At 37.2% G+C, this 24,156-nt stretch overlaps 3 protein-coding genes across 3 annotated transcripts in view; all 3 read left to right on the top strand.

Annotated features, from left to right (window-relative positions):
* cers2a (ceramide synthase 2a) overlaps window positions 1–7,966 on the top strand; it is a 44,114-nt gene extending 36,148 nt beyond the window's left edge. Inside the window, exon 12 of the mRNA XM_084131061.1 lies at window positions 7,156–7,966. The gene's annotated coding sequence lies outside the window, so the exon portion shown is untranslated. The remainder of the gene's footprint in view (window positions 1–7,155) is intronic.
* A 2,188-nt stretch (window positions 7,967–10,154) lies between these two features.
* Window positions 10,155–13,005, top strand: rps27.1 (ribosomal protein S27 isoform 1). The gene is made up of 4 exons (XM_084131203.1): window positions 10,155–10,236; window positions 10,860–10,968; window positions 11,053–11,163; window positions 12,765–13,005. Exons 1-4 carry the CDS (start codon window positions 10,231–10,233, stop codon window positions 12,791–12,793), a joined length of 255 nt encoding a protein of 84 aa, XP_083987329.1. The 5' UTR covers window positions 10,155–10,230; the 3' UTR covers window positions 12,794–13,005.
* A 5,254-nt stretch (window positions 13,006–18,259) lies between these two features.
* Window positions 18,260–24,156, top strand: part of chrna11 (cholinergic receptor, nicotinic, alpha 11) — a 31,945-nt gene continuing 26,048 nt past the window's right edge. The window contains exons 1-5 of the mRNA XM_084131119.1: window positions 18,260–18,368; window positions 21,059–21,198; window positions 21,658–21,702; window positions 22,678–22,787; window positions 23,815–23,894. Of these exons, the coding sequence (XP_083987245.1) occupies window positions 18,317–18,368; window positions 21,059–21,198; window positions 21,658–21,702; window positions 22,678–22,787; window positions 23,815–23,894 (427 nt within the window). The 5' untranslated portion in view covers window positions 18,260–18,316. The remainder of the gene's footprint in view (window positions 18,369–21,058; window positions 21,199–21,657; window positions 21,703–22,677; window positions 22,788–23,814; window positions 23,895–24,156) is intronic.

Below are 24,156 nucleotides of genomic sequence, written 5' to 3'. Positions count from 1 at the left end.
TTTACTTACATGGTGTCAGTCCAAATCACAGCTGTAGAGATGCACACACTGCACAGGCACCAATCGCTAGTCTCATCGACGCCTCAAACGTCATGTAATACCCTTCCTCAATCCACGCTATTTCTCACGATTTAATTAGCGATGTTTATTGTCAGAAAAGAAAAAGAGAGATCGATGTCCCCATCACTGTGTTTGTGTGGGCTATGCCACCCAATTGAATCAGCAGTGGAGAGTATGTGCTGCCGTGAGGTGAACGCGGAACAGCTCGACCTGCGACCGGCTGATCTGACGTGCCTGAACCCGGTGCCTGAACCCGTTTGTTTTGCGAATAGCTTATTCTCATTTCAGGCAGGATCACAGTCTCCTTGAAGTCAGCACACACGAGTATGTTTACAATTGAGTTATTTTATCCATAATTTTTTTATCAAATAAAACATACAACCAACTTTTCTGTAGTTATGTAAGGCATCTATAGCTATGACTATGCCGGTAACTCTACTAGTGAGTTCCTCTTATGACGTCACGCCCCATCTAGTGGAAGGGAGCGGGAGCGGTTAAAACCACTGTTAAAAGTGCCAACTTTTCATATTATATTCAGCATTTTGGTATAAAAAACAATGGTGGGCGGTTCTTATCTTTATGTTTAATAAACACATTGCATTATCTTCGTGAAAAATTTAACCTGCAATTTACACTTTAAGCCCCACCCTAATTGGCCCAATAACAGTTTCCAATACAATGGGTGAAGGATTACCTGCGTGTTCTGTCTTTTCAGTGTGCCAAAGTAGTTTTATTCCAATGAAACTCATCTGACTTTATTTAGGTTGCTTTATTTAAACTGCTAACTGACTATTGGTCACTGGTATAATAGTTTAACCACATTTGATTATTCTAATTAACTCTTTATTCAATTACACTTGTTCATTCGGATTCTTATCACTTCGAGTCTCACTGACGCCAGATAGACGGATCTCATAATCACAAACTCGTCAGTCTTGATCATTAACAGAGGCAATTGACTAATACCTTTAGATGCCGCACCATGCTTGCTTATTTCTAAGTATGATATTTAGTCCCCATAGATCTGTACACACTTAATTGAGACTATATCTAACCAGAGGTCATGACCATTACCATAGAAATAAGTTGACCAATTTAACTTCATCTAATGGTAATTTTATATAATCATTCCATGGTTTCCCATGGACACTTAGTTAGAATAATATTATGATAATCAGAGGTTGAGGCTTATCCTATTTAGATTGGTCTAACAACACATGTTGTTCTTAATGGGAAATTTCGTTATTAGCCTCTACAGTCTAAGTACATGACTAATGACAATGTGTTCGGCAGAGTCCGTTTCTAACCTGAGCGTAGATTTTTGATGGTATGGACTTAACGTAATCTACTAGTTAATAATTTCAGAGTAAGTCAGAATTAATTCAAATGTAACAATTTATTATTAGTCAGGTAAATGTACCATGCCAATTACATCCAATTCAAAATGCTCAATTTCTGAGACTATTGTAGCCTACCAGTTGCACTGAGACATTTCAAATGATGCCAAACATGAATAGTGACATTACTACATAGATCCAAACATTAAATCATAGATTTTTAGGTGAATTTCAGGATGATCTCAGCAGTGGAGAGAAGATATGCATGGGGAAAGATAGAGTGAAGGGAAAGAAATGCTGATAAGACAACACTGAGGTGAGATTGCGTCTCAGATGGGGATGCTAATTTTGAAAGAGGGAGTTCAAATGTTAGTTTCCAGAAACGTCCTTTGTTTTCTCAGAGATTAGCCCTTCTCCAAATCTAGACAGCACAAGGGAACAAATTAGTAAAACATGCTGACGTATTAGTAAGTCGTGGGAATGAATTGTTAATTTGTGGCCACATTATACAGATTTTGTCCCCTGCATGTCATGTTTGGGGCTCCATACTAAATATTCACATCCTTAATACCATCCGGTGTAACTCTCCACTGTTGTGGCTACCTGACTCTCCCCTGTGTAATGAACCTTGGACAACATTACAGTTAACTGCCACTTTAATATCTTAGATCAGTTACCGGCCACACTATGACGCTTAGCCTTAATGCAGGGTTATGGGCTGAAATCTGATCTCAGATCAGCAATTAGCTTGATCACACACTGACTGTAATTGGTCCTCTATGGTAATGTGGTCGTGTCACTTTTCTACCTCCACACATAAAGGTCACAGCGACTGCACACTTGAGTTCAGTTCTCCATGTCTTTCAGCAGTGATCCAGCTCTGTCCCTCCATATCTCTATGGTACTCTGGCCTATGGGTCATTTTAATCATGTGCTCGGTGTAATCTATCTAACTGCTCTGTACTGCTCTGAGGAGAATGGGATGGGACATGTAAAACAGGTGAGTGCATGATGCCAAATTAATTTATAACAGATATAATGTTATCTATGCCTAATATTTTTTTTTTTTGTGCTAAAGTCTCCATGGAAGTGAAAGGCAATATAGAATTATTTTCTAATATACATACTTAATATTATTTTATTTGTGTCACTTTACCGCAAAAACAAGGCATGCATAAATAGGCTACACTACCAGACAAAAGTTTGGAGTAATTAAAATTGTGTATGTGTTTTTGAAAGAAGTCTCTTATTCTCACCAAGGCTGCATTTATTTTCAGAAGCTATTATTCTTTCAGCAGCTATTATTCTTTCAGTGTCACATGATCCTTCAAAAATCATTCTAATATGCTGATTTGATGCTCAAGAAACATTATCATCATTGCTAAAAAACAGTTATTTTATTCTTATTAATAACGGAGTAATTGAATTCAGAGAGAATTTTCTAAGATTTTATAAATGTTATAAATAAAATCAAGAGCAATGGACAGTATTTCGATTTCTGATTCTTATGATTAAAAACCTCCTGGTATCTTGTCAATTATACATGCGTATGGCAAAAAAATCCTGAAGTTTAGTCTCTGCCAAAATTTCACTATTAAAAAGTTCTATGTTCAGGGTGAATTTAAATATTTTTCTTAACATTTAAAATTAAAGCAGTGTAATAAAAATAAATGTTTAATATTTCTTCTTCTACATAATAAATCATATCAATATTATTAGCAGTTAATGTTAAATAATTCAATGATATACATTAGTCAACATTTGAAGTGGATCAAAACCTTTCATTAAAGTTATACATGAATTTTGAACAATACCCGTACTTGTCTTAGGACAACTTTGATTAACTTTTTTGATCCACTTCAAATGTTGACTGTTGACCACTTAATTGTAATATTTTATTCCTAAACAGCATCGGTGTAGTACCTGAAATGAGATCCACCTCCATGGGGCACCAGATTAGTTGTGCATTGGCTAAGCTTTATTCGGTTACCCTTATAAAATCACTTTGGGATTATTCATTATTTATAAGAGGTTTTGGAAATGGCCCCATCTCATAGTTTACTCAACAGTTTCCTCATCTTTCCTTCTTTCCCCCTCCCTTTCCTCCTCGTTCTCTTGAACGTGAGTGTAGAAACCATAGTTAACTGGAAAGGATATCTCTACTACATCACCTTACTCTTTCTTGTTCCATCCGTTATCTGGCTTGGCGGCCAGTCAAATGAAAGATATCGCCTCCCTGCATTGACTCAATTTCTCTTCACGCTGCCCCTGATGGTGAACTTAATTGCTGTTGAGTATTGTCTTTCTGGTATAGGCCTCTCCCCTCCATCACGTTCTTCTTTGTTCTTCTTTTTTTCCCTTGGTGTGACGTGTCCTTACCTATTTGGTCTGAGGCCTGCTTGAGTTACGGATGCATTTGAACCTGGCGTGTGACTGGACCATGGCCTTCAGTAAAGGCCAAGGCTTGATCCACAGCCAGCCTAAACCCAATTCAACTCCTGTCATTCAACTCCTGTTAAACTATTCATAATGGCTTGGGTGCCAGGAGGAGGCCGCAAATATGCAAATGCTCTGTTTGATGAAGGTCCACCAGGTGTACTTGAAGAACAGAGATGTTTGACTGAAAGATTATCAGAGTTAGAGCAGAACTGGTAATGTAGAAGTGTGTCATGCAGAGGTTAGCATGGAGAACTGAACTGAACACAGCCAGAGGTCTGAGCTCACATGTATCTTTTAGCAGAAAAGCCAGTCCCATATTTCATTGTGATGAGCACAGTGAAAAGATAATTCCCTCCAATAAGTGTCCATTATACATATCCCCAAAATAAATAAAAACAAATAGAAAATTAAAAATCTAATAAAAAGTGACTGTTTTAGCCACTTCATGCTTGCATATTGTTAGCTTAGCAACATGCTAAATTGCTACACATGTACGCTGCGTACGAAATTGAATACTTCCCTACTATATAGTAAGCAAAAAACAATACGCCAACAGAGTAGTATGTCCGAATGCATAGTATTCGAAAAACAGTAGGCGAAAAGTCCCCGGATGATCTACTACTTCCAGTGAGATTCTGAAGTGTGCATTCGATGGACACTTTACTATCCCATGAGGCCACGGGAGAGGATTTACGAATGGCAGTGAAGCGACGTAACTGATGCTGGTTGGTAACGTGATAATGACACCATGACAGATGCAGTACGTCCGAATTTCATTCATACTACACACATTCATAATATATAGAACATACTTTTTTAACAGTTGCGAAGGAAGTTCAAATTCAAATGTAGTATATACTCAAGACAGTATGTGATTTTGGACACAGCGGTAGAGTTTTCCAAATTTTGTCACTTTTGAGGTTCTATTTCAGTTATGCGACCTTATTAAAAGTGCCGTTAGTGAAATTTTGTGGGCAAAACCTCAATTTTCTATTGTCAATAGTGTAGCGATGTAGGAAGCATGTCACTTTCAAACCAAGAAGTTTGTTGTTGGTCAGTGCAGCGAGTGTGTGTGATCAGCTTGACCAACTTGCAAAGTCTGCATGGTGAAATTAAAAATGACTGGATTTCACCTGCTAAAAAATTGTTGCAAGGGCTGCAGTTTTCCTGCACAATTGGGCTATTTTTAAAATGCAGTCATGAGAAAAATGACAGGGTTTCATTTTATAACTTACCGTGGCCACAAAAAAAGTTAATTGTGGATATTAAAAGACAATATGTGTTTTTAAGGTCAAAAACTGCCATACCATTTTAAGGCTGGCGATCTCAGTGTATTACATTGTGAGTGTTATTCTTATTTATATATCACATTTTAAACAACTAATGCAAAGTGCTGAAAATTAAAACCAAAACAGAGTTAAATAAGAATTAAAAGGCTACCACAATAAAAATAAATAAATAGAAATTAAATTAAAGGTCCCATTGCATGAAAATTTCACTTTATGAGGTTTTTTAACCTTAATATGAGTTTCCCTAGCCTGCCTAGGTCCCCCAGTTGCTAGACGTTTTGATGGGTGTAAACCAAGCCCTGGGTATTTTTGAGAAAATGAAAGCTCAGACGGGCTTTGGCCGCCCATGAGAATATACGCGAGCGCGATATTGTTTTTTCCTCGAGAGACATCATGGCTTGCAAACGAGCGGAGCATGGCAGTTGCTCAGTGTTTGGATGTACAAATGAACACAAAAGTATTTTTTTAGTTCCTTCATCTGAGCCTCTGAAGAACCAGTGGGTTATGTAAATTTCTATTGTGTAATTGTTCAAGTTCAGACAGATAATCTTTCTCTCAAAGTCGTTCAATACTGTTTATGCATCAGTAAATGAGCCAGTGACTAAACGATCAACTTCACGTCGTTTCTCTTAGTAGGATGAAAATAGTCTTACTTAAACTGTGATTAATATACAGAAAGCGATCAAAGAACAATCCCTTTCCAATCACCCAAGCTGTCAATTACACGGCGCAAGTTTATCTGGACACTTGCCAAAACTCGGTATGAAATCAATGACGCTGTTACGCTGCACAACGAAGCTCTTACTGTACTTACCTCATGTTTGCATTGGTGAAATCATTAGTGAGAGTGCAGAAACTGTGTTGCAATGATAAGATCTTCATTCACGCGATCAACAGGCTGTCATCTGCTCAATGCTCATCACTGCAACCTTTTATGTGATAGGAATAGATCTAAATACTTCTCACGATTCGTTAATCCCGATAGCTGTAATAGTAAAAGTTTTCGAGAGAGTTCCACATGTAATGCTAGATATTTCATATGCAAGCATGTCAGCCAATCACAGCAGTGGGCGTTTACACTGAAGTCTCACAGCTGACACGCTCCTTCAAGCAGAGCGTTCAAATCAGAGGCTAAAATCAGGCTAGGAAATATGCCTTTTATTTCTAAATGATAACAACTTTTGATCTAAAAAACATACTAACATTATAAGGGCACCCCAGGAAACATTCTAAAATAATAAAATAATCCATGCAATACATTCATTCATCATACATTCATACTACATAAAAACAAGTCTAACTAAAATCATTCAAATAAGATTGAACACAGAATAAACTAAATAAAAACGTCTGTTTTTTTAAGCATTAGGCTAGTTTTCTATTCGTTTTGGGCGGGTTTTGAGTCGGCTTCGGGATGAAAATACTACTGAGACCTGTGAACAACTGTAAATGTAACTGCACCTTTTATTTGCTTTTAGTTCCAATCACATTGGCAATTTTTTGCCAAATCTTTGCAGGTGATGTACAGTAATTTCAATAATCCATGCGATCAGGAATTTCATGTGAGGGTGAATTTTCCCCCCACAGATTTTGCAAAGGGTTCAAATTGGTCGTGCCATGTTGATAAACAGAAAGCTGCTTGGTGTGAAAGTGACTTCTGTGTGAACTGTGCGTCATAAATCGCAACACTATTGACAACAGACAATGAGCCCTTTTGGCTGAATTTTCGTTAATGTGACTGCAACTTAGACACCTAGAGAGTAGACAACTTCTAGATTTTAGAACAGAGCCAATGAAGGGTTATATCTCATCCTTTAGCATCAATATTCCCCCTGTCTTGTTTCTTGATGAAGTAATGGGAACAGAGCCTGTCAAGTTTCTTTAGATTTCAGTTGATTTATAATTCATGTTCAATCATGCCTTAATTCATTTGACATCAAATGTGGGCTGCAAATATTTAGTTACATTGCCTGTATGATGTTACTGCTTCATTTTGATAATGATGTTTTTTTTTTGTTTTTTTTAATCAGGGTGATGTGGCTTTATACACCGTAAGCAAGCACTCGTATTCTGGGATCCAATTCGCAAGGGCGCAGTGAAGATCTCCTGTCAAAAAACAATCACTGAAACAGGGATTGCCATTGTACCGGTATCTGTCCCAGTTCTACCAAAGGAATTTGACTACATTTCAAGGAAACAGTAACATAGGGTGGATAACATCTCAGTTTCCTGTAACGCACATCACCGATGGACCAGCGAGTGCCGCCAATGCTGGAGATCGATGTGGATTTGGGCTTTGCCATCTTTTTTCTCTTTCTTCTCTTTCTCTTCTTGTTTGCTACTGTCGTGCGTTGCGCTCAAACAGTTGTGGATCCATACGGAGCCATCTCCACCTCCACCTATCAGGAGGAGCAGATAAATAATAGCCTGTGATCTCGCCAATCCAACACATTGGATGAAACACAAGGATTTTATGAAAACTACATCTGTGTTCAGAATGGAATGGACTATGCATTATGCAATGATGAACAATTGTCAAATTCTCTTTATCATTATGTCATTTTAATCATGAAATGAGGTATGTTATGCCAGAAATGAATAAAAACAAATTATGTCATCCAGTTATGGCCAAATGTTTGAACAAGCTGGAAATAGAAGGAACTTTATGTAACATTATTTTGTGTCCTGTCTTCTATTTGCATTATATTTATACTGCATTTAGATTCAAATCAGACACTTTCCTACCAAAGGGACTACAAATACAGAGAGCAAATCACGTTGCTACAATACTCTGAACTATGCTATTTTTTGAAGTACAAATAAAGACAAGGAGCCTTTCAGAAGTCTTGCTTGGTTGGAGTTTTTTGCACAACACAGCTACAAGTCTTGACAGGCGCCTTGGGTGCTGTACGTGACTAGATACGCAATGATACAGTCAGGTTCTGTGGTTTTATAGGCTTTAGTAGTAAAACACCGGGCTCGTCCGGGATTTGAACCCGGGACCTCTCGCACCCTAAGCGAGAATCATACCCCTAGACCAACGAGCCAGACGGGGAAATAAGCGTATGCTATATTTACCTCAATTTACAGTAGGCTACGTCTTATATGGCGGAATATTTGGGGAAAAAATGGCAAACGACGCATATGCTAAATTTGATATTATCATGCAGCAGTAACGCTAAACCTGTTAACGAGAGTGTTTGAGTGACGATGTAGCTTAGGAAATAAACAACGTTTGTGTGTTTAACGCTTGTTAGAGGAAGTTTCTAAACGTTAGAAAATATTTGATCTTATTCACTGACCTAATAAAACTAGGATTTAATTTAAAGTTTAATCCAGTTTGTTTTGTATCCTAACCAGAAATCGTCGTTCATACGGTGAATAAGACTAACAAATTAAAGTCCTTTAGAATAAATCCAGTGTATGATTATGTTAATAATTAAATTTGTAATTGTCTTCAAATTATAGGCTAATCAATAATAGTTTTGTTTATACTGGCAATGTGGACCAAACGTTGGAAGGAAAATACATTTACAGGAAAATGTCACATTTAAAATACTCTCATTTCGTGGGAATATCGGATTTCATTAGGCCCAATCAAGTAAACAGAATTTGTCTAAAGCCACTTTGCCTGCAAAAGTGATGCTGCTGGTAACTTCCACTATCTGAATGGGGTTTTCAGCTCTTCAGATAGGCATGCAGGCATTGATCAAGCTCTCACATACTGAGAGGCACTCTACCATTTGAGCCAAATCGTCTACACGTGTAGGCCTACTAGAGATCTTTCAAAGATTACTGCCAAAGCAGGACAGCCTGCATGAATTACCTGACCACAATTCATTTATCTGATGAAATACACCTGGCCAATTTGACCTCAGGTTGTTTTGACGATATGTGTTAGATAACCAGGCCAAAATAATTGGCAATTATTTTGAACCAGCCCAACATTTTCTCCTGAACATCCTCTTTTACATTTTGTAAACCCTGGGCATGTAGCCATTCATGATCCTATCGGCAAACTCTCATTATTCTATTGCAGGCAAACAAACTGCCCTTGATCCCATAATAGATGAACTGTCTGTTTTGGAATGCTGATCAGGAGCTGCTGCAGCAATTGCAGTGACCCATGAATGATGCTTCCCATCTGCCAGTGTGAAGTCTCGGGGTGGCCGCATCTGCAGACACTTGTCCCTCATCATTAGCTGGAAGTGAGCAGTCTTGATTCCTCCTGATGTTGTGTGGAGGAGTTCTGCTCACTAAAGGACAGGTCAAGTACATTATTAGTGCACTTGAGATGGCATTACACTTAGGAAGACACTTCCCATTACCAGCTGCATATTCCACATCAGAACTCCCCCCTCATCAAACAGTTTAACAAATTAATAGTATTCATATCAGACTTATAAATCAATATGCCTGATGAAAAGCTAAAATGTATAAAACAACACAGAAAACAACTCTTAGAAAACACCATGGTATGAAATAGTAGCCTGCCACCGTATTTTGAGGCCTATACAATGTCCATACAGAATAATTGCCATATGCACCAGGATATTTAGCCTTCATGAAGGAACTTAAAAAAAAAAAGACAAAGGTCACCATGATATCTTATCTGAAAAAAACTCATGCAGATACCATACTTTGGTAGCTACAATTTGGTAGGATAAACAATTTATAAGATAAATCTCATTTTAAAACATCAATAAAAATAGGCTAAAGATCATTAAAATAAATAGTCATATTTTACCATACATTGCCAGCATATATTTTATGTAGGAACTATTAAACCCGTTTATACATGTGTCCTTATTATAGCCTGTCTTTTTTAATCATTCAGATAGCCAAACTACAATATAACCTACCTAACACTCAAAAATAGGGAGGAGAAATAAAAATAAAAACAAAAATAGGCTAAAAAAAGAAAGAAACCAATACAATGATATACAAACAAAGTTACGTTCTGTTATTGACCTCATCTGCCTCTACCAACATGTCCGCGCTCTACGTCCGATGACGCATTTCCGTTCACGTCCGCGCTCGTCCGATGATATTCGTCTGCTTCCGCTTGGAACTTCCTTTCTGGCAGCGGCTTAATCTTCGCCAACATGCCAGTGAGTACCAGAGAGCAAAAACATGTCAATATACACCACAGACAAGCCATCAAGACCTAAATATTGAAGCGCGTTCACGAACATATCCATATTACTGACCTTAATGTGCGCGTTGCCGCATGAACGAGAAGATGAACATAAAATAAGTGTTAAGTCCTGAATGGTTCGGAAGCGTGCGTTCGCGCTCTCCATCAAGATGGCGGCGCACATATAACAAAACATGGACGTTTAACCGTAACGTGTCGCACATTTAAGTATAGATGTGTTCATGCAGTCTGACATTACTCATTCATAATCTTAAAACTGCTAAATTGTTTGATTCCCACATCTGAGATGTTACAAATGGCTTAATGACTGTAAACGATTACACAAAGCTCTCTGGAGTTGCCAAAATTAACTGCAAATGTTCAAGACTCAAAGGATTTTGTATGGCTGCCTCAAAATCTAATGTGATGCCTACTTGGACACTATTTTTGGGCATCATATGCCCACGTATGTAATGCCCAAAGATGCTGTCTGGCTAGGCAGCTCACCATATTTCAATACAAGTTTATGTAAAGCAGCTGATCAATTGGTGTTTAAAAGCATTCTCTCATGTAATACTATGCTATTTATGTAAATAGCTCGCAAAAGACTTGCTGCACCCCACCCCTGAGGAGGAGAGGAGGAGGCACAAGAAGAAGCGACTCGTACAGAGTCCCAATTCTTATTTCATGGATGTCAAGTGTCCAGGTGAGTGCCCTTCACATAATCAATATACTGGATGATTGTACCTGTCCGAGTCTGGATGGTCTTAAACGTGTTTTTATGTTTCAGGATGTTATAAGATCACAACGGTGTTCAGCCACGCACAGACGGTCGTGCTTTGTGTCGGTTGCTCAACTGTGCTGTGTCAGCCCACCGGAGGCAAAGCTCGACTCACAGAAGGTTTGTTTGTGTTTTTACTAAGACTTATGCCTACTACAGACTGTGATTTTGGCAATCCTATGACACCGTATGACATGGATCTAATAAACTTGGGTATGACATGTATGTAGACTGTACGATAATGACACTTATTGAATCATGGGCCATGACGCAAGTTTGTATAGAAGAATTAAACCTCAACAGCATGTGCTATTGGTAAACAGAGCAAGATGAATCGCACTTTGGCAATTGTGGTTTTTATGTGTGCTGAAAAAAAGTGGAGTAAGCGAAAGAGGACAATATGGATGTGGTCATCAGACACCGTCAGAAAATGATCGCAGTCTATCTTTGGTCGCAAGACCGTGACAGCAGCCGTCTTTGAATCTGAACCTTTGAGCCACGATTAGTCATCTTTCGTCTGGGACAGCCCAAAATTGTACAATGTGTACCGGGCATTAGACATGTTTAGGAGCAAAAGTGGAGTGGAAAAATCAAAATCATAAAAATCAACTCTCATATCATCAATAACATGTTGCGATAATGTCATTCCCTTAAGAACTGAGGTTTGACATTAACTGTAGTAGATCTGTGTTTTTAAAGGACAAGAATCAGGAATTTGATTTTCTTTGCATGTAAGGAATGATGCATAAGCGAAGTTGTCCATTTGGAATGCAGAGTTTTAGGGTTGAACTCATGGAAATGAGTGATTGTGCTTACAGCGAGTTTTACTTTTGATGCTGGAAGATCTGTGATGTCATTGGTTAAAACTGTCACTATTTTGTAAATGGCTTTGAAGTAAATGAACTGCAGACAATACTTTAAATTAGCAGCCGCCATCTAGTGCAAACATAATTTTGGCTCCGACTTCAAATAATGATAAATTAAAATAGTTTTTCATTGAGTATGACACCATGTGAAGTTTTTATTGTGAGTTTAGATGCTGAAGTTCTAAACTCAAAGTCGTTGTTCGCACAAGCTGATTTTGTCTGATTTGTGGTTATTGCAGTAATACAGGGGTTTTGATGTGCATGATGTTGTTCCTGAATATTCATTATTGTTATAGGCCTGCAGTTCATTATATTCTCTGACATCTTTCGAACCTTAAAACTCTTGCAAATGTTGATCTGATTGAAATAGATACTAAGCTATATTTTGGATGGATGTTTGTATAGGTTGATATGATTTATATGGTTGAATCCTTGATGATTTTTGTGTGGTTTTGTGCTGGCAGAAGCAAAGGGAGAATAAAAATGCAAAAAGATAATAATTGCAATGGTCCATTGAAAGGTGAAGTTTGTCATTTTTGTATGAAAATGTCTTCTATACCAGCTTAATATGCATTGATAACTAAGCCCTTCATTGGTAGATTTTCCTGAAAAGTATGAATTCTGTAGCTCTGTGGTGGGGTTATTTGTTTGTCCATATAATAGAAGATATGGTTGTGCTCAGAATTTTTGTTTTTGTTTTTTGGTGCTGCTAAAGGCACAGAAATTCCACTTCACAAAAGATTACAGGATAAAGACAAACGTTTGAGGGCATTGTGTGGTGTTCTTCATGCTTTCGTTGTTAATGAGCTTAGCGGTTGTTTTTGATAATGACCTCTCTTATTCTCTTTCCTCCAGGGTGTTCCTTTCGAAGGAAGCAGCATTAAGATCTTTTCTGGATGCTTCCTCAGAGAGTGAGACGGAAAGAGAGAGAGAGACGGACCGGCCTCAGTGACAGCAGCCTGATTATTTCGGGCAAGAGATGAGGAGATAAAACCAAACACCCTTAGAGGTCTGAAGAACTGACGGGAACACCCTTTCAACCTAGTGTCTCTTTTTCTCTCTCTGTCTCGGTTTCAATAAAATGTTTGGGCTACAATGATGTTGTAATGCGTTTTTTGTTCAAACTGTCAACTACTAAACCCTGTTACCAAAGTTATTTGGAGGGAAAGGATTAAACAAAAATATATACAGTAAAGTTTTTTATTTTTATTTATTCCTGTGATGCAAAGCCGAATCAGGGTCACATGATCCTTCAGAAATCATACTAGTATTTTGAATTGTTTTTCGAAAAACATTTGTTGAAAATGATGCTGCGTAACATTTTTATGGAAATAGTTTTCTAGGATTCTTTGAACAAAGTTCAAAAGAACATCATTTATTTGCAATAGAAAAAACTTTCTAAATGTACTGTCTTTTGATCAATTTAATGCATTCTTGCTGAAAGTATAGATTTCTTAAAGTCTTAGTGACACCAACCTTTATTTTATTTTATGTGAAACTGCCATTTTGGCCCAGACTCCCTGGAAGAAGAGATTTCATATCTCATTGGGACTATCCTGTTAAAATAAAGGATAAATAAAAAATAAAAATGTATTGCTAGAATATAAAAACATAAATGTAAACCATTAAAAAGGTTTTAAACGATGCAATAGTCCAGATTCTTTGTAACAAACTTATTTAAATAAATTTAAAACAAAACAGCACATATTTAATTTGACCAACATTGAATGGAAACAAGTATTTAAATTTGAATAATCCTAGAACTAGATATACTTAGCGTACATGTTTTCCATGAGAATACCCATCTGAAGTGGGAAAATGCAATGTTATATTACTTTAGCAATAATGCTTAGGTTGTGGAGTGGAGTTTATTAAAACGCAAAGAGTAAAAATGCATAAAGATTTCTGAATAGCTTTTCAAACAGCATTTGTGCGAAAGTGACGTTCATTATCAAGGCCATTGGACTGAAGACGGATGAATAGGATATTATTGAAGCTAGTGACTCACTGTGTGTTGAATAGAAATGTTCAAATGGCATCAGTGGATGACATTTTTATCAATCAATACCTGAGAGAAGGACTGGAAGAGGTGGCACTTTATTTTACAGTATATGTGCACTTACTTGTACTTACAGTGTACTAACCTAAGAAAGTACTGGGTAATATAAGATAATTACATGGGTTAAGGACGGTTACGTTTAGGGGTAGGTTCAGGGTTATTAACCAGTTATTGTAATTAGTACATAGTATACATGGGAAACAGGACTAACCTGCAAGATAAAGTGGTAGACCAAAAGAGGTTCAGTATCTTTTAAGTTGTTTGCTTACGATACTGTATGAGATGAGCTGTAAATAATTCCCTATTAAGTGCAGGAATGTGTCAGTGTGCTAGAATACTCAAACTCATCTACGCAGCGTTTAAAATCCCACAGTGCAGCACATTGACAGAGAGCATCCTTTGTCAGGAAACAGTGGTGTCATGTCATTTAGTTTCCCAGATCATTAGTTGATTGCTTCTCTCTGCCGAACTGCTATCTTCAGTGGTTCCTGAATGATAATATGATGAAATCAATTCAATTGTATTCTCTACCCTCCAGGAACGAGACCGGTGTGCAAAATGTCTGTGTCCCTGCTTAACCAAATCAACTGCAAATTGTGGCTGCCTAATGATGCCTTGTGGGAATGAAACTGCAGACTCATGGGAGGATCTCATGATTACTTTCAAGAGTCAAAACTTTTTGAAAATCACAGTACTTTCTCTTATTTATTTTTCTTCATGAAATCATCAGGATGCATCTTTACCACATGGTGTTTTCCTATGAACCATGTTATGGAACAACGCAGTCACGCTATGGATAATAATTTTCCCATTATGAAGAACATTAGTCTAAGTACCACACACTTTCTCTCTTCATTTCTTATACTCGAGCAAGAGCCCAGATTCTACCGCCCTGCACAAATGCAGTTCCCGAAATGACCACATAGTGTCAGGAAATCTGTAACCCAGAAGTCTGCTTTTGCACATCTTTAGCACATGTGGTTTTCTGTTTGGATAACATCATAAGTGTTTGACATGCTTTGTTGGGGAAAAAGTTGTTAAACTGGATGAGCAAAGGGGGTCTGGGACCCCCAGAGGGACACAAGAGTTTAAGCAAACAGTGTAAAAATACTTAAAAATAAGATTAAAAATAAATAATTAAACACATTAAAGAACATAATTATGTAGCTTCATAGAAAACAAATATTTCCCAAATTAATATTTAAATTTTTGATGATTCTTACAGAATAAACTGGATCTTTTTATCTAAGAAACTATATGGCTTTTAAATTTTAGGATTGGGGTGCCTCATTCGAGGAGATTTGAGGGTCCGTAGCATCTTAAAAGATTGAAAACCCCTAGGCTGTGTGGGCTATTGGTTCTTGGTTCTATTGGGTAAACAATAGCCTCACATTTATTTATTGTGATACAAAAAGATTCTCTCAAGGGTGAACTTGACCTTCAGCCGCCACAGTCCCGAAACTCACTCAGGTCTGGGTCCATTCAGTTACGCAATAACCACTGAATGAACCGATCAATTCCTGCTGGACTTTAAGTTTCCACTCTTCATTTGGGCACCCACAAACAGCTTTTAAGCATTCCTTTTTTGAAGAACAACAGTTTTGTGAAATGCAGTCAAACATCGGCATCGTCATTTTTAATGGCGCTGTCTTTTGCTGATATATTAAACGCTTGTTTTCCATGACATATCTATATGTTATACCGCTGTTAGGCTTTCTCTCAGAGAGCAGTGGGGTGTGAAAGCCTCTCCAGATGCCTGACTGACTGTAAGCTCCGCTCACCTCGGCTCCCTCCCCGCGTGAAGAGGCTACCGAAGGGCATCTGTAGTAATAGGGTAATCTATTATAGGGCTCTCACTCGCTCTCTGGTTTCCCATTCCCAGGCCCCTGTCTCAGCACTTCGTCAGGACGAATGAGAGGAGGAGTTTAACTAAGCACATTACTGTGTGCCACTTGCATATCCCAGCACTTCCTCAATTAAACCCCCTCCAACGTAATCTCCGTTATCCCATTAAGACACACGCGCACACACACACACACACACACAAGCATGCCTGAACATGCTTGACTTACTGGTATCCCTTACAATTTTTTTTTTTTTTTGTATAGGCCTACTTGGAAAATTTGACAATTTCAGACTGTTAAAAAGCAATTAGCCTACATTGTTGTTTTTCTGAGATACTAAGAATTGTTAATTATTTTGAATGTACATACATGTTAGAACTAAGTTACAATATTACTCTGAATTTTGCAGCAACTAGCCTTAAAGAACCATCTGAACAAATAATTTCATATTAAACAATGTTGCGATTTCCCAGCATGCATTGCAGATGTATTATTGAAGTCGGCATTAAATTGAAGTCCCTATAGTATCCTTTTTCTTCCCTATATTCAGAGCAGCGCCATGAAAGCGAGGCTGAGGGATAGACTTACCGTGTTTTCAGTGGCATCCGCTGTAAATAGTTGAATAAAACTCCCTGATTATTAGGCCTACTTATTCGTTTTTTGTCTACTGTAACTTCTTGGAAAGAGATTTCACAGTGTTTCGTCAGTAGAAGAATCCAAAAACACATTAAATAACAGTACACTGAAGAGATACGTATGTCTATCCCTCACAGCCTCGCTTTTATTCCCGACCGTTAAAAATCAAAGATGGCGCTGATATCAAAATACGGTCTATTGTGACTATCCATACAGCTTCTCGAACAAGAAACAATGTAGGGCGGGACTTGATTTTGTCTATCGGGAACTGATTGGATCATTGGAGTTTTGTGAGGACCACATGGCAAACGCGCGATGGATGTCAGCTGGAACATTCTTGCGTTGATTTGGCGGTAATAACAAATCTCATTATTCAAGGGGGCGATATTTATTAGACATTCAAATACCTCTGACATTAAACTGGATGTTTATTATTCAGGTACGTTGCAAAACGTACTGTCTCTGCTTTAACTTTTTAAATTAGGCTATTATATGCAAACTTAAACCTTAGCCTGTGTGGTATACTAAAACACAAGTGCTGAATATTTTTTCTAACAGAATAGATTTAGACTGATTTGTTTGGCAAATGTCTCTTCAAAGTGTGCTCGCCTCACAGACAATTTGTGGCATATTTTGTGTCTTATTAAAACTTTTGAGCATAATTCATTATTTCTTTTTAAAATTAATTTTCAAAATGAATTTAATTAATTTACAAAAAGCGGGCTACAACGTTTCTGGCAACACTATATCAAGATGAATAGGATATAGACAGGATTTATTTATTGGTAATTTAGACCTAATGTATTTTTGCTATTCTGTGCTAAAATACGTTTTTTTTTCTATTTAAACTGTTCTCTACTTTAATATACTTTATAATGTAATTTATTTCTGTGATGATAAAGCTGAATTTTCAGCATCATATTCCAGTCTTCAGTGTTACATCCTTCAGAAATCATTCTAACATGCTGATTTGCTCAAGAAACATTTCTTCTGTGATGCTTAATATTTTTGTTTGAACCGCAATACATTTTTTCTAGTATTCTTCGATAAATAGAATTTTTTGTAAAAATCGAATTGTTTTTACTGTCACTTTTGATCAGTATAATGTGCCATAGCTGAATCCAAGTATTCATTTCTTTAAAAAAGTCTGACCCCAAACTTATGTAATATAAAAATATTTAAAGGCACTGTTTTGCAATATTTCAGTCTATTACATAGGGCTGTACTAAAATGATAATTATAAAAAAAAAAAAAAAAAAACCTTTTGAAAAGAACCTTTCTCCTCCGTATAACAAAAGTTTTTCTAGTGACCACGCTTTTAAATTCCTCTTAAGATCTCACTTTGAGAATATTTATGATTCTATAAGACCAGGAATGATGGAGAAGGAAAGTAGGACAAAGAGAGACGAAACAGTGGAAGATTAAACCAAATGTGATTTTCAGTTTCAGTTCAAGATCAGTTTCCTCTTTTTAAGTCTTTGATCTTTCTCCCTTTGTATTCCCAATCCTTCTTCCCATTCATCTGTCCTTCTTAGGGAATCTCAGAGATTTGGGTGGAGAGAGAGAGCTGACTTGTGAGTCTCAAATCAATCAGGTCTTTTTTTTCCTCTTCTCTCACTCGCTGCAATTTGCCGACATCATTGGGTAAGCTCTCACTCTCACTCTCTCTCTTCTCTCTCTCTCTCTCTCTCTCTCTCTCTCTCTCTCTCTCTCTCTCTCTCTCTTCCACATTTATTCTGTCCACTGCTTGCATCAAGTCAGCTCTTGCTTTCCTCTCCTCTCCTTCACTCCACCAGGATATTTCCTCCTCCTCCATATCCGAAAATATTCCTATTTTTCTGCCCTGCTTTTCCTTCATATCTCCTGGAATGTGGCACTCTTTGGCTTTCACTCTCTGTGGGATCTCCGCTTTGATTCAGGGTAGGTTCCTCACTATGTTCACATGTACATAAATCTGTGTGTGTATGAAACAATAATTCAGGAAAGAGATGTAGACTTGAACGCAGGTGCACGTTTAAGAGAAAGCAGCTCACGATCTTGTTTTGTTTTTGGTTCTAGCTTATGTTCTGTAAACCGGTTTGCCTTTTGGCTACCTCGTGCCCCCAGATGTTTCAAGGTTTTTTATTTATTTATTTATTTATTTATCACTGTTGCAGTCAAGAGAGAGAGAAAGAGGGGGAATCAGATTCAACCAGAAGGATCAAGAAGGAGAATGAGTCAAAATTGCTTTGCCATGAAGAATTAGAAGCTGCAATCATAAATTGCACCTTCTCTCCCCCTCCCGTCTTCTCTCTCTCTCTCTCTCTCTCTCTCTCTCTCTCTCTCTCTCTCTCTCTCTCTCTCTCTCTCTCTCTCTCTCTTCTCTCTCTCTCTCTCTCTCTCTCTCTCTCTCTCTCTCTTTCATTCCTCTAAATCCATGAGTACATGAGACTGCATGGAGGTGACGGAGGCACAGAATGCATTTGTAGATTCAGTTCTCCGGCTGTTTTTATGGACATGTTGCTGCAGTGGAGTAGAAAGACTAAAGAGGGAGTGTGTGTGTGTGTGTGTGTGTTGCCATGGAAAGCCTCTCTCTATTTTAGCTTTCATTCTTTCCCTCTCTATTCACATGTCTGTCATAAAGCAGAACTTTTATTTGGGTTGTCAATCTCACACCAGGTCATTTGGATTCATTTCACGTACATTCTCTTAATATGTAATTCTCTTCATAATTTTTTTAAATGTCACATCACAGAATATTCATGGATCTTCATGTTTTCACAGTTGCTGAAGATGAAGTGTTTTGATAGAAATTATGTTTCTGGGTATCAGATTCTGAGCTGACTTAAAAAAAAAAAAAAATCTAAATTGACTGAAGCTTTAAAACTTCACTTATCAGAAAGGTAACTGGTATTCATTTTAGTAATGTTGCTTCTATTTAAACGCACTGTAGACAAGTAAAAGAAATCAAAATAAACTAAATTGTATGCAAGAGACAGAGTCTTTGCATTTGAAAATTAATTGCATTTTTTCTTCTTTTTGACCATTATAAAAAACGTTTTTCAAGAAGGATTCTTGTAAGTTTTATAATTGTTTCTCTTAGAAAAAGTTATGCAGTATCAACCTGATATTTCAATGCTATTTTATTAAATTATATTAATTTAAATGTCCATTAAGTCCATTTTTTAACAGATATTTATTTTATTCGTTCTGCTTCCTACAAACTACATATCAATGCACGTCATGTGATCAATGTGTGCCTGTGAGTGAGTGATTATCTATAGTTTATATTATATTATATTATTATATTATCTATAGTTCAAAAGATGCAATTTGAAAGATATTTGAAAGCAATAAATACCTCCCCTTAAATGTTCCAGTGTTGATCTTTCTGGTTTTTGATGAAGAAAACCATGTAATATAATTCCCAGAGAAAAGGTTATAGATAGGCTATAGCAGTCATTAACATGGTGAAGGAACATTTTAACTATTAAATTTAATTATCCTTGAATATAAATAATTTCTTGGGTCTAATTACCCTTCTTGATTGAGTGTCAAGATACTAGTGAACACGTGGCCCTTACTGAATTTACACATTGATGTTTTGATTGAAGAGTAAGAGGTTCAAATGTGTATAGGTGTATAGGTAGGTGAAGATGGGAGGCACATTTTTGTTTAATTCTGTCAGTCACTGCAAGGGTATACGGCTGCTTACCTCGCTCCTGTAAACAATGCCCTCCACCTTTATTTCTATTTATTTCTAAACCCTAGTAATTATGCAGCCAAGGGGGTTTTCGGATTGTGTTGAGTCTCGTGCCCTGTAACCTGTCATATGCTGCTTGATTCTTTTGCTGAACAACACAGAATCGCCCTGAAGGATTATTGATGTCAATAATGCTACAAGCACTATATTGTGCGGTCATTGCTGCTAGTGGTCATAGTCAGTTGAGAATGCCACTGGGAATCTGTTAATATTAAATCTGTTGTTATTGCTGGGGGCTGGCACTGCTTTTCAAGTGTGAATGAGAGTAATCAATTCAAGAGCGGGTCCATTCTTGCTTTTAACCTTCAGATAAATGTATTCTCTTCCATTCAGTCATACCTTATCCACACATGCCATGCACATACAGGCTCTTCACACTGCTTTTAACCTCTTTTCTGGGGCTATATTAGGCAGAAATAATTGAGTTTTTAAAATCAATCTATCTATCCGTCTGACTGTCTATTTATCTATCCGTCTGTCTGTCTGTCTGTCTGTCTGTCGGATATATATATAGATAGATAGATAGATAGAAGTGCCATCTGAAATTTTCTTCTAGAATGATCATTTTTATAAAGCTTGTATATTTAAGTTAAGTAATTTCACTTAAATGAAAATTAATAGGTAATTTGCATTGCCATTTAAGTGAAATTATTGAACTTAAATATACGAGCTTGATAAAAATGATCATTCTAGAAGAAAATTTCAGATGGCACTTAGAGGCTTTTGCATCTGAACTCTTCATATATAGATAGATAGATGCATCTGTCGTCATACTAACTGTCTCTCTGCATGTGTGGCTCAGTGAACTGATGTCTTGATTTGAAGTGTCTGTTCTGGGTGGTACAGTACATTCCTGTCTTTCTGTCAGTGTCAGTGCAAGGTCCATACCAGCGGACCCTGTTGAAAAACCTCCTGAAGGATTATAACCCCATGGAGAGGCCTATTGCCAACGACTCTCAACCTCTCACTGTCTTTCTGTCTATGAGCTTGATACAGATCATGGATGTGGTAAGTCATACTTTTTCCTCTCATTTTTTTTTATTGTCTTTCTGGGTGTTATGGAGTATGGCTATCTGGTATGAAAGCCAAGGTGTATTTGATCTAATTTCTCTAGTCTTGTATAAATCCATATGCAATGTACTTCTCAAGTGCTATGCATGCTGCTTTCTGAGCCTGTCTGAAATTACATTTTTAGCTGGTTCTGGATGTTTCATGAAAATCTTTATTCATTTTTCACCTTGTTTTCCTTTTTCTTGTCATCACCAACATATTGATGTTCTTTGTCTAAACTATGTTTTGAATGTGGCTAGAGCTGAAAATAGTGGTCTATTTTCATCTTTGACTGACTGACTTTGCCACCAGTTTGATTTTACTCCCGAAGTTGTGTTTACAGTTGTCATTTTGTGACATTCATCATTAAGCTCACAGTGGATTTTAATCTCACTCTGAACATTTTTGCTCATACAGGATGAGAAAAATCAAGTACTGACCTCCAATATCTGGCTTAACATGGTAAGCCACGTCTTAGTAAACTTTTGTATTTACATAACTAAATGACCTAGTGTTATATCAATATATCAATGACATCAGTTGTTCTAGGGTCAGTACAAGTGCTCAGTTGATTGCATTTGTGGCATGATGTTATTATAAACCAAAAATAAAATTGTCCTGGGTAAGGCACTTACAAAGGAAGTGAATGGGACCAATAAATGCATCACAATTAAATCACTTACTATCCTTTTCTATTACAACTTTGTTGACATGACAACATTAATGTGAAAAAATCGGTGAAAATCAAGCGTAGCGTCAGTTCTGGCAGGTCATATTAGTCAAGCTCGCATCAGCAGACTCTCAGCTGATCGACACCTATCACTGTATACATATATAAGCTCCTTCAGTATTATCAGCAGCTATCGTGTTTCTCAGGAGCTAAATACCCTCCTCCATCCCCAGCTCCTCCTCTCGTCAGTCAGGATTTGGCATTCTGATTCCCCCTGAATCAGACTAAGATTCTCTAATTATTTTGTACATTAAAATGAATGAATGATATCTGCAATACATTCATGTTGGTTCTGTTCTGTTTACCCGGGGGGTTATTGCTGCTCTTATCCATGTTAGGCTGCATGGATGCGCAGGGAGTTCTTGCCCAGAACAGAACCATACCGCCAATCCTAACTGTATGCAAATTGTCAATCGTATTTTACGATAGTGGTCCTGACAGAAATTATTTAAACAGCTTTAAATCTCAAATAACACACACATTTTAACAGATTTTATGAAAGTACTAAACATTTTACATTTCTACTTTAAAATCCTCCAAAAATTGGCCTCATTCACTTCCATTGTAAGTGAGTCACTGTAAGCACTGTAAAAAAATTTTTTTTGTGGAAATCAACATTACGCCACTATTAAATCTGGCCTTTTAAAGCATACTAATTTAGAACATGTACGTGTGTTGAAACGGTTCTTTCTCTATATATTCTTTAGCACTGGTATGATCATTACCTTAAGTGGAACCAATCTGAATACCCAGGTGTCAAAAACCTTCGCTTTACCACAGACCAAGTCTGGACGCCGGACATCCTGCTGTATAATAGGTATATAAGCATTTATATTTATGAAACCAGACTTTTTTTCAGTATTATTGCATTGAATAGTATTATCGCATTGAATAGTATTATTATTCCCCTGTAAGGTTTTGCTTTTCCTCTAGGGATCTTTTACAGGATATACATTATTTTCATCTTTGTCTTGTATCTGAATACTTTTCATTTGTAAGTCGGTTTGGGGAAAAAAGTGTATATACGTCCCTCAACGAGATATTAAGTAATAGATCTGAAACCCAGTATTTACAGTGATCATGCAGGCAGACACTTCAGAATAAGAATTAAATCATTCTGTGAAATGATATACAATCAACTGCAACATCAAAAATGGCAACCCGTGTGTGCATGGGTAAAGAATCCTTGGGAATCAGAATCAGCAGACGTAGGTTTGTGCGCTTGTGATTTAGAATTGCGGTATTGGAACCATAATTCAAACTGTGAGGCTAAACAGAAGAGCAACTACAGATCAATGTACTGAAAATTTGGTCCTTGGGCAATAGCAGATTGTTAGTCGAAGAGCTGGTGTCCAAACAGCTTATTATCATCCTTCGCTGTAGACTTTCTGTTTTTTTTTTTAACTCAGAGCTGATTCACATGGGAGCTTGCTGCTTAGTTGTATATTTAATTTAATCATGGCCTCAAGCTAATTTTTGAAAGGCACATTATTCATTCATACCTAGTTATAACCTTATGAACCGCAGGAATATTTTCTCATATTTGCTTTTCGCTTTGAGTTAATCAAAGCCCTATATCTGATGACTTCCTAAATTTGCATCAAGATTTTGTTCTTACTGTGTCTGAATGTTAATTGTGTCTCTGTCTTTGTCTGTGGTTACTGAATGTGAACATTGATGTTTAGTGCTCATGGTTCAAATCTGGCTTTCCGGATCCCTGCATGCCCTCCTCATCATCTCCAAATAATTTCCTGTCCTTTCCATACTGTTTGTATCAGTGTAACATCAAAATGCAAAATATTAAACCTAAATGTCTAAAATATTCATCTTCTCTTCATTTGCAGTGCAGATGACAAGTTTGACTCCACCTTCAAGTCGAATATTGTAGTGAACTCCAGTGGCTACTGCAACTGGTTGCCTCCAGGTCAGTGTGAACGCTTATGCTTAAGGTTTATGACGCATTTAATGATAAAAGCAATAGTAAGCTGCGGTTCATAACACAAAAACACCAGTGGCATTCAAAGTTAAGCGTTAGGCTATAAAATGATTTTTGCATGGAAATGAACATAGAAAGGAAGTAGGAAAAGGTCATCTTGTTTATGGGAAGTGCAACAGTTAAAGCACACATGAATATTGTCGGTAGAAGTATTAAAGAGTTCTCTGCATACCGAGTATGGAAATCAAAG

This window comes from Abramis brama (assembly GCF_963993115.1).
Source record: "Abramis brama genome assembly, chromosome: 12".
Classification (NCBI taxonomy): domain Eukaryota; kingdom Metazoa; phylum Chordata; class Actinopteri; order Cypriniformes; family Leuciscidae; genus Abramis; species Abramis brama.
This window is presented reverse-complemented; position numbering and strand designations above follow the sequence as displayed.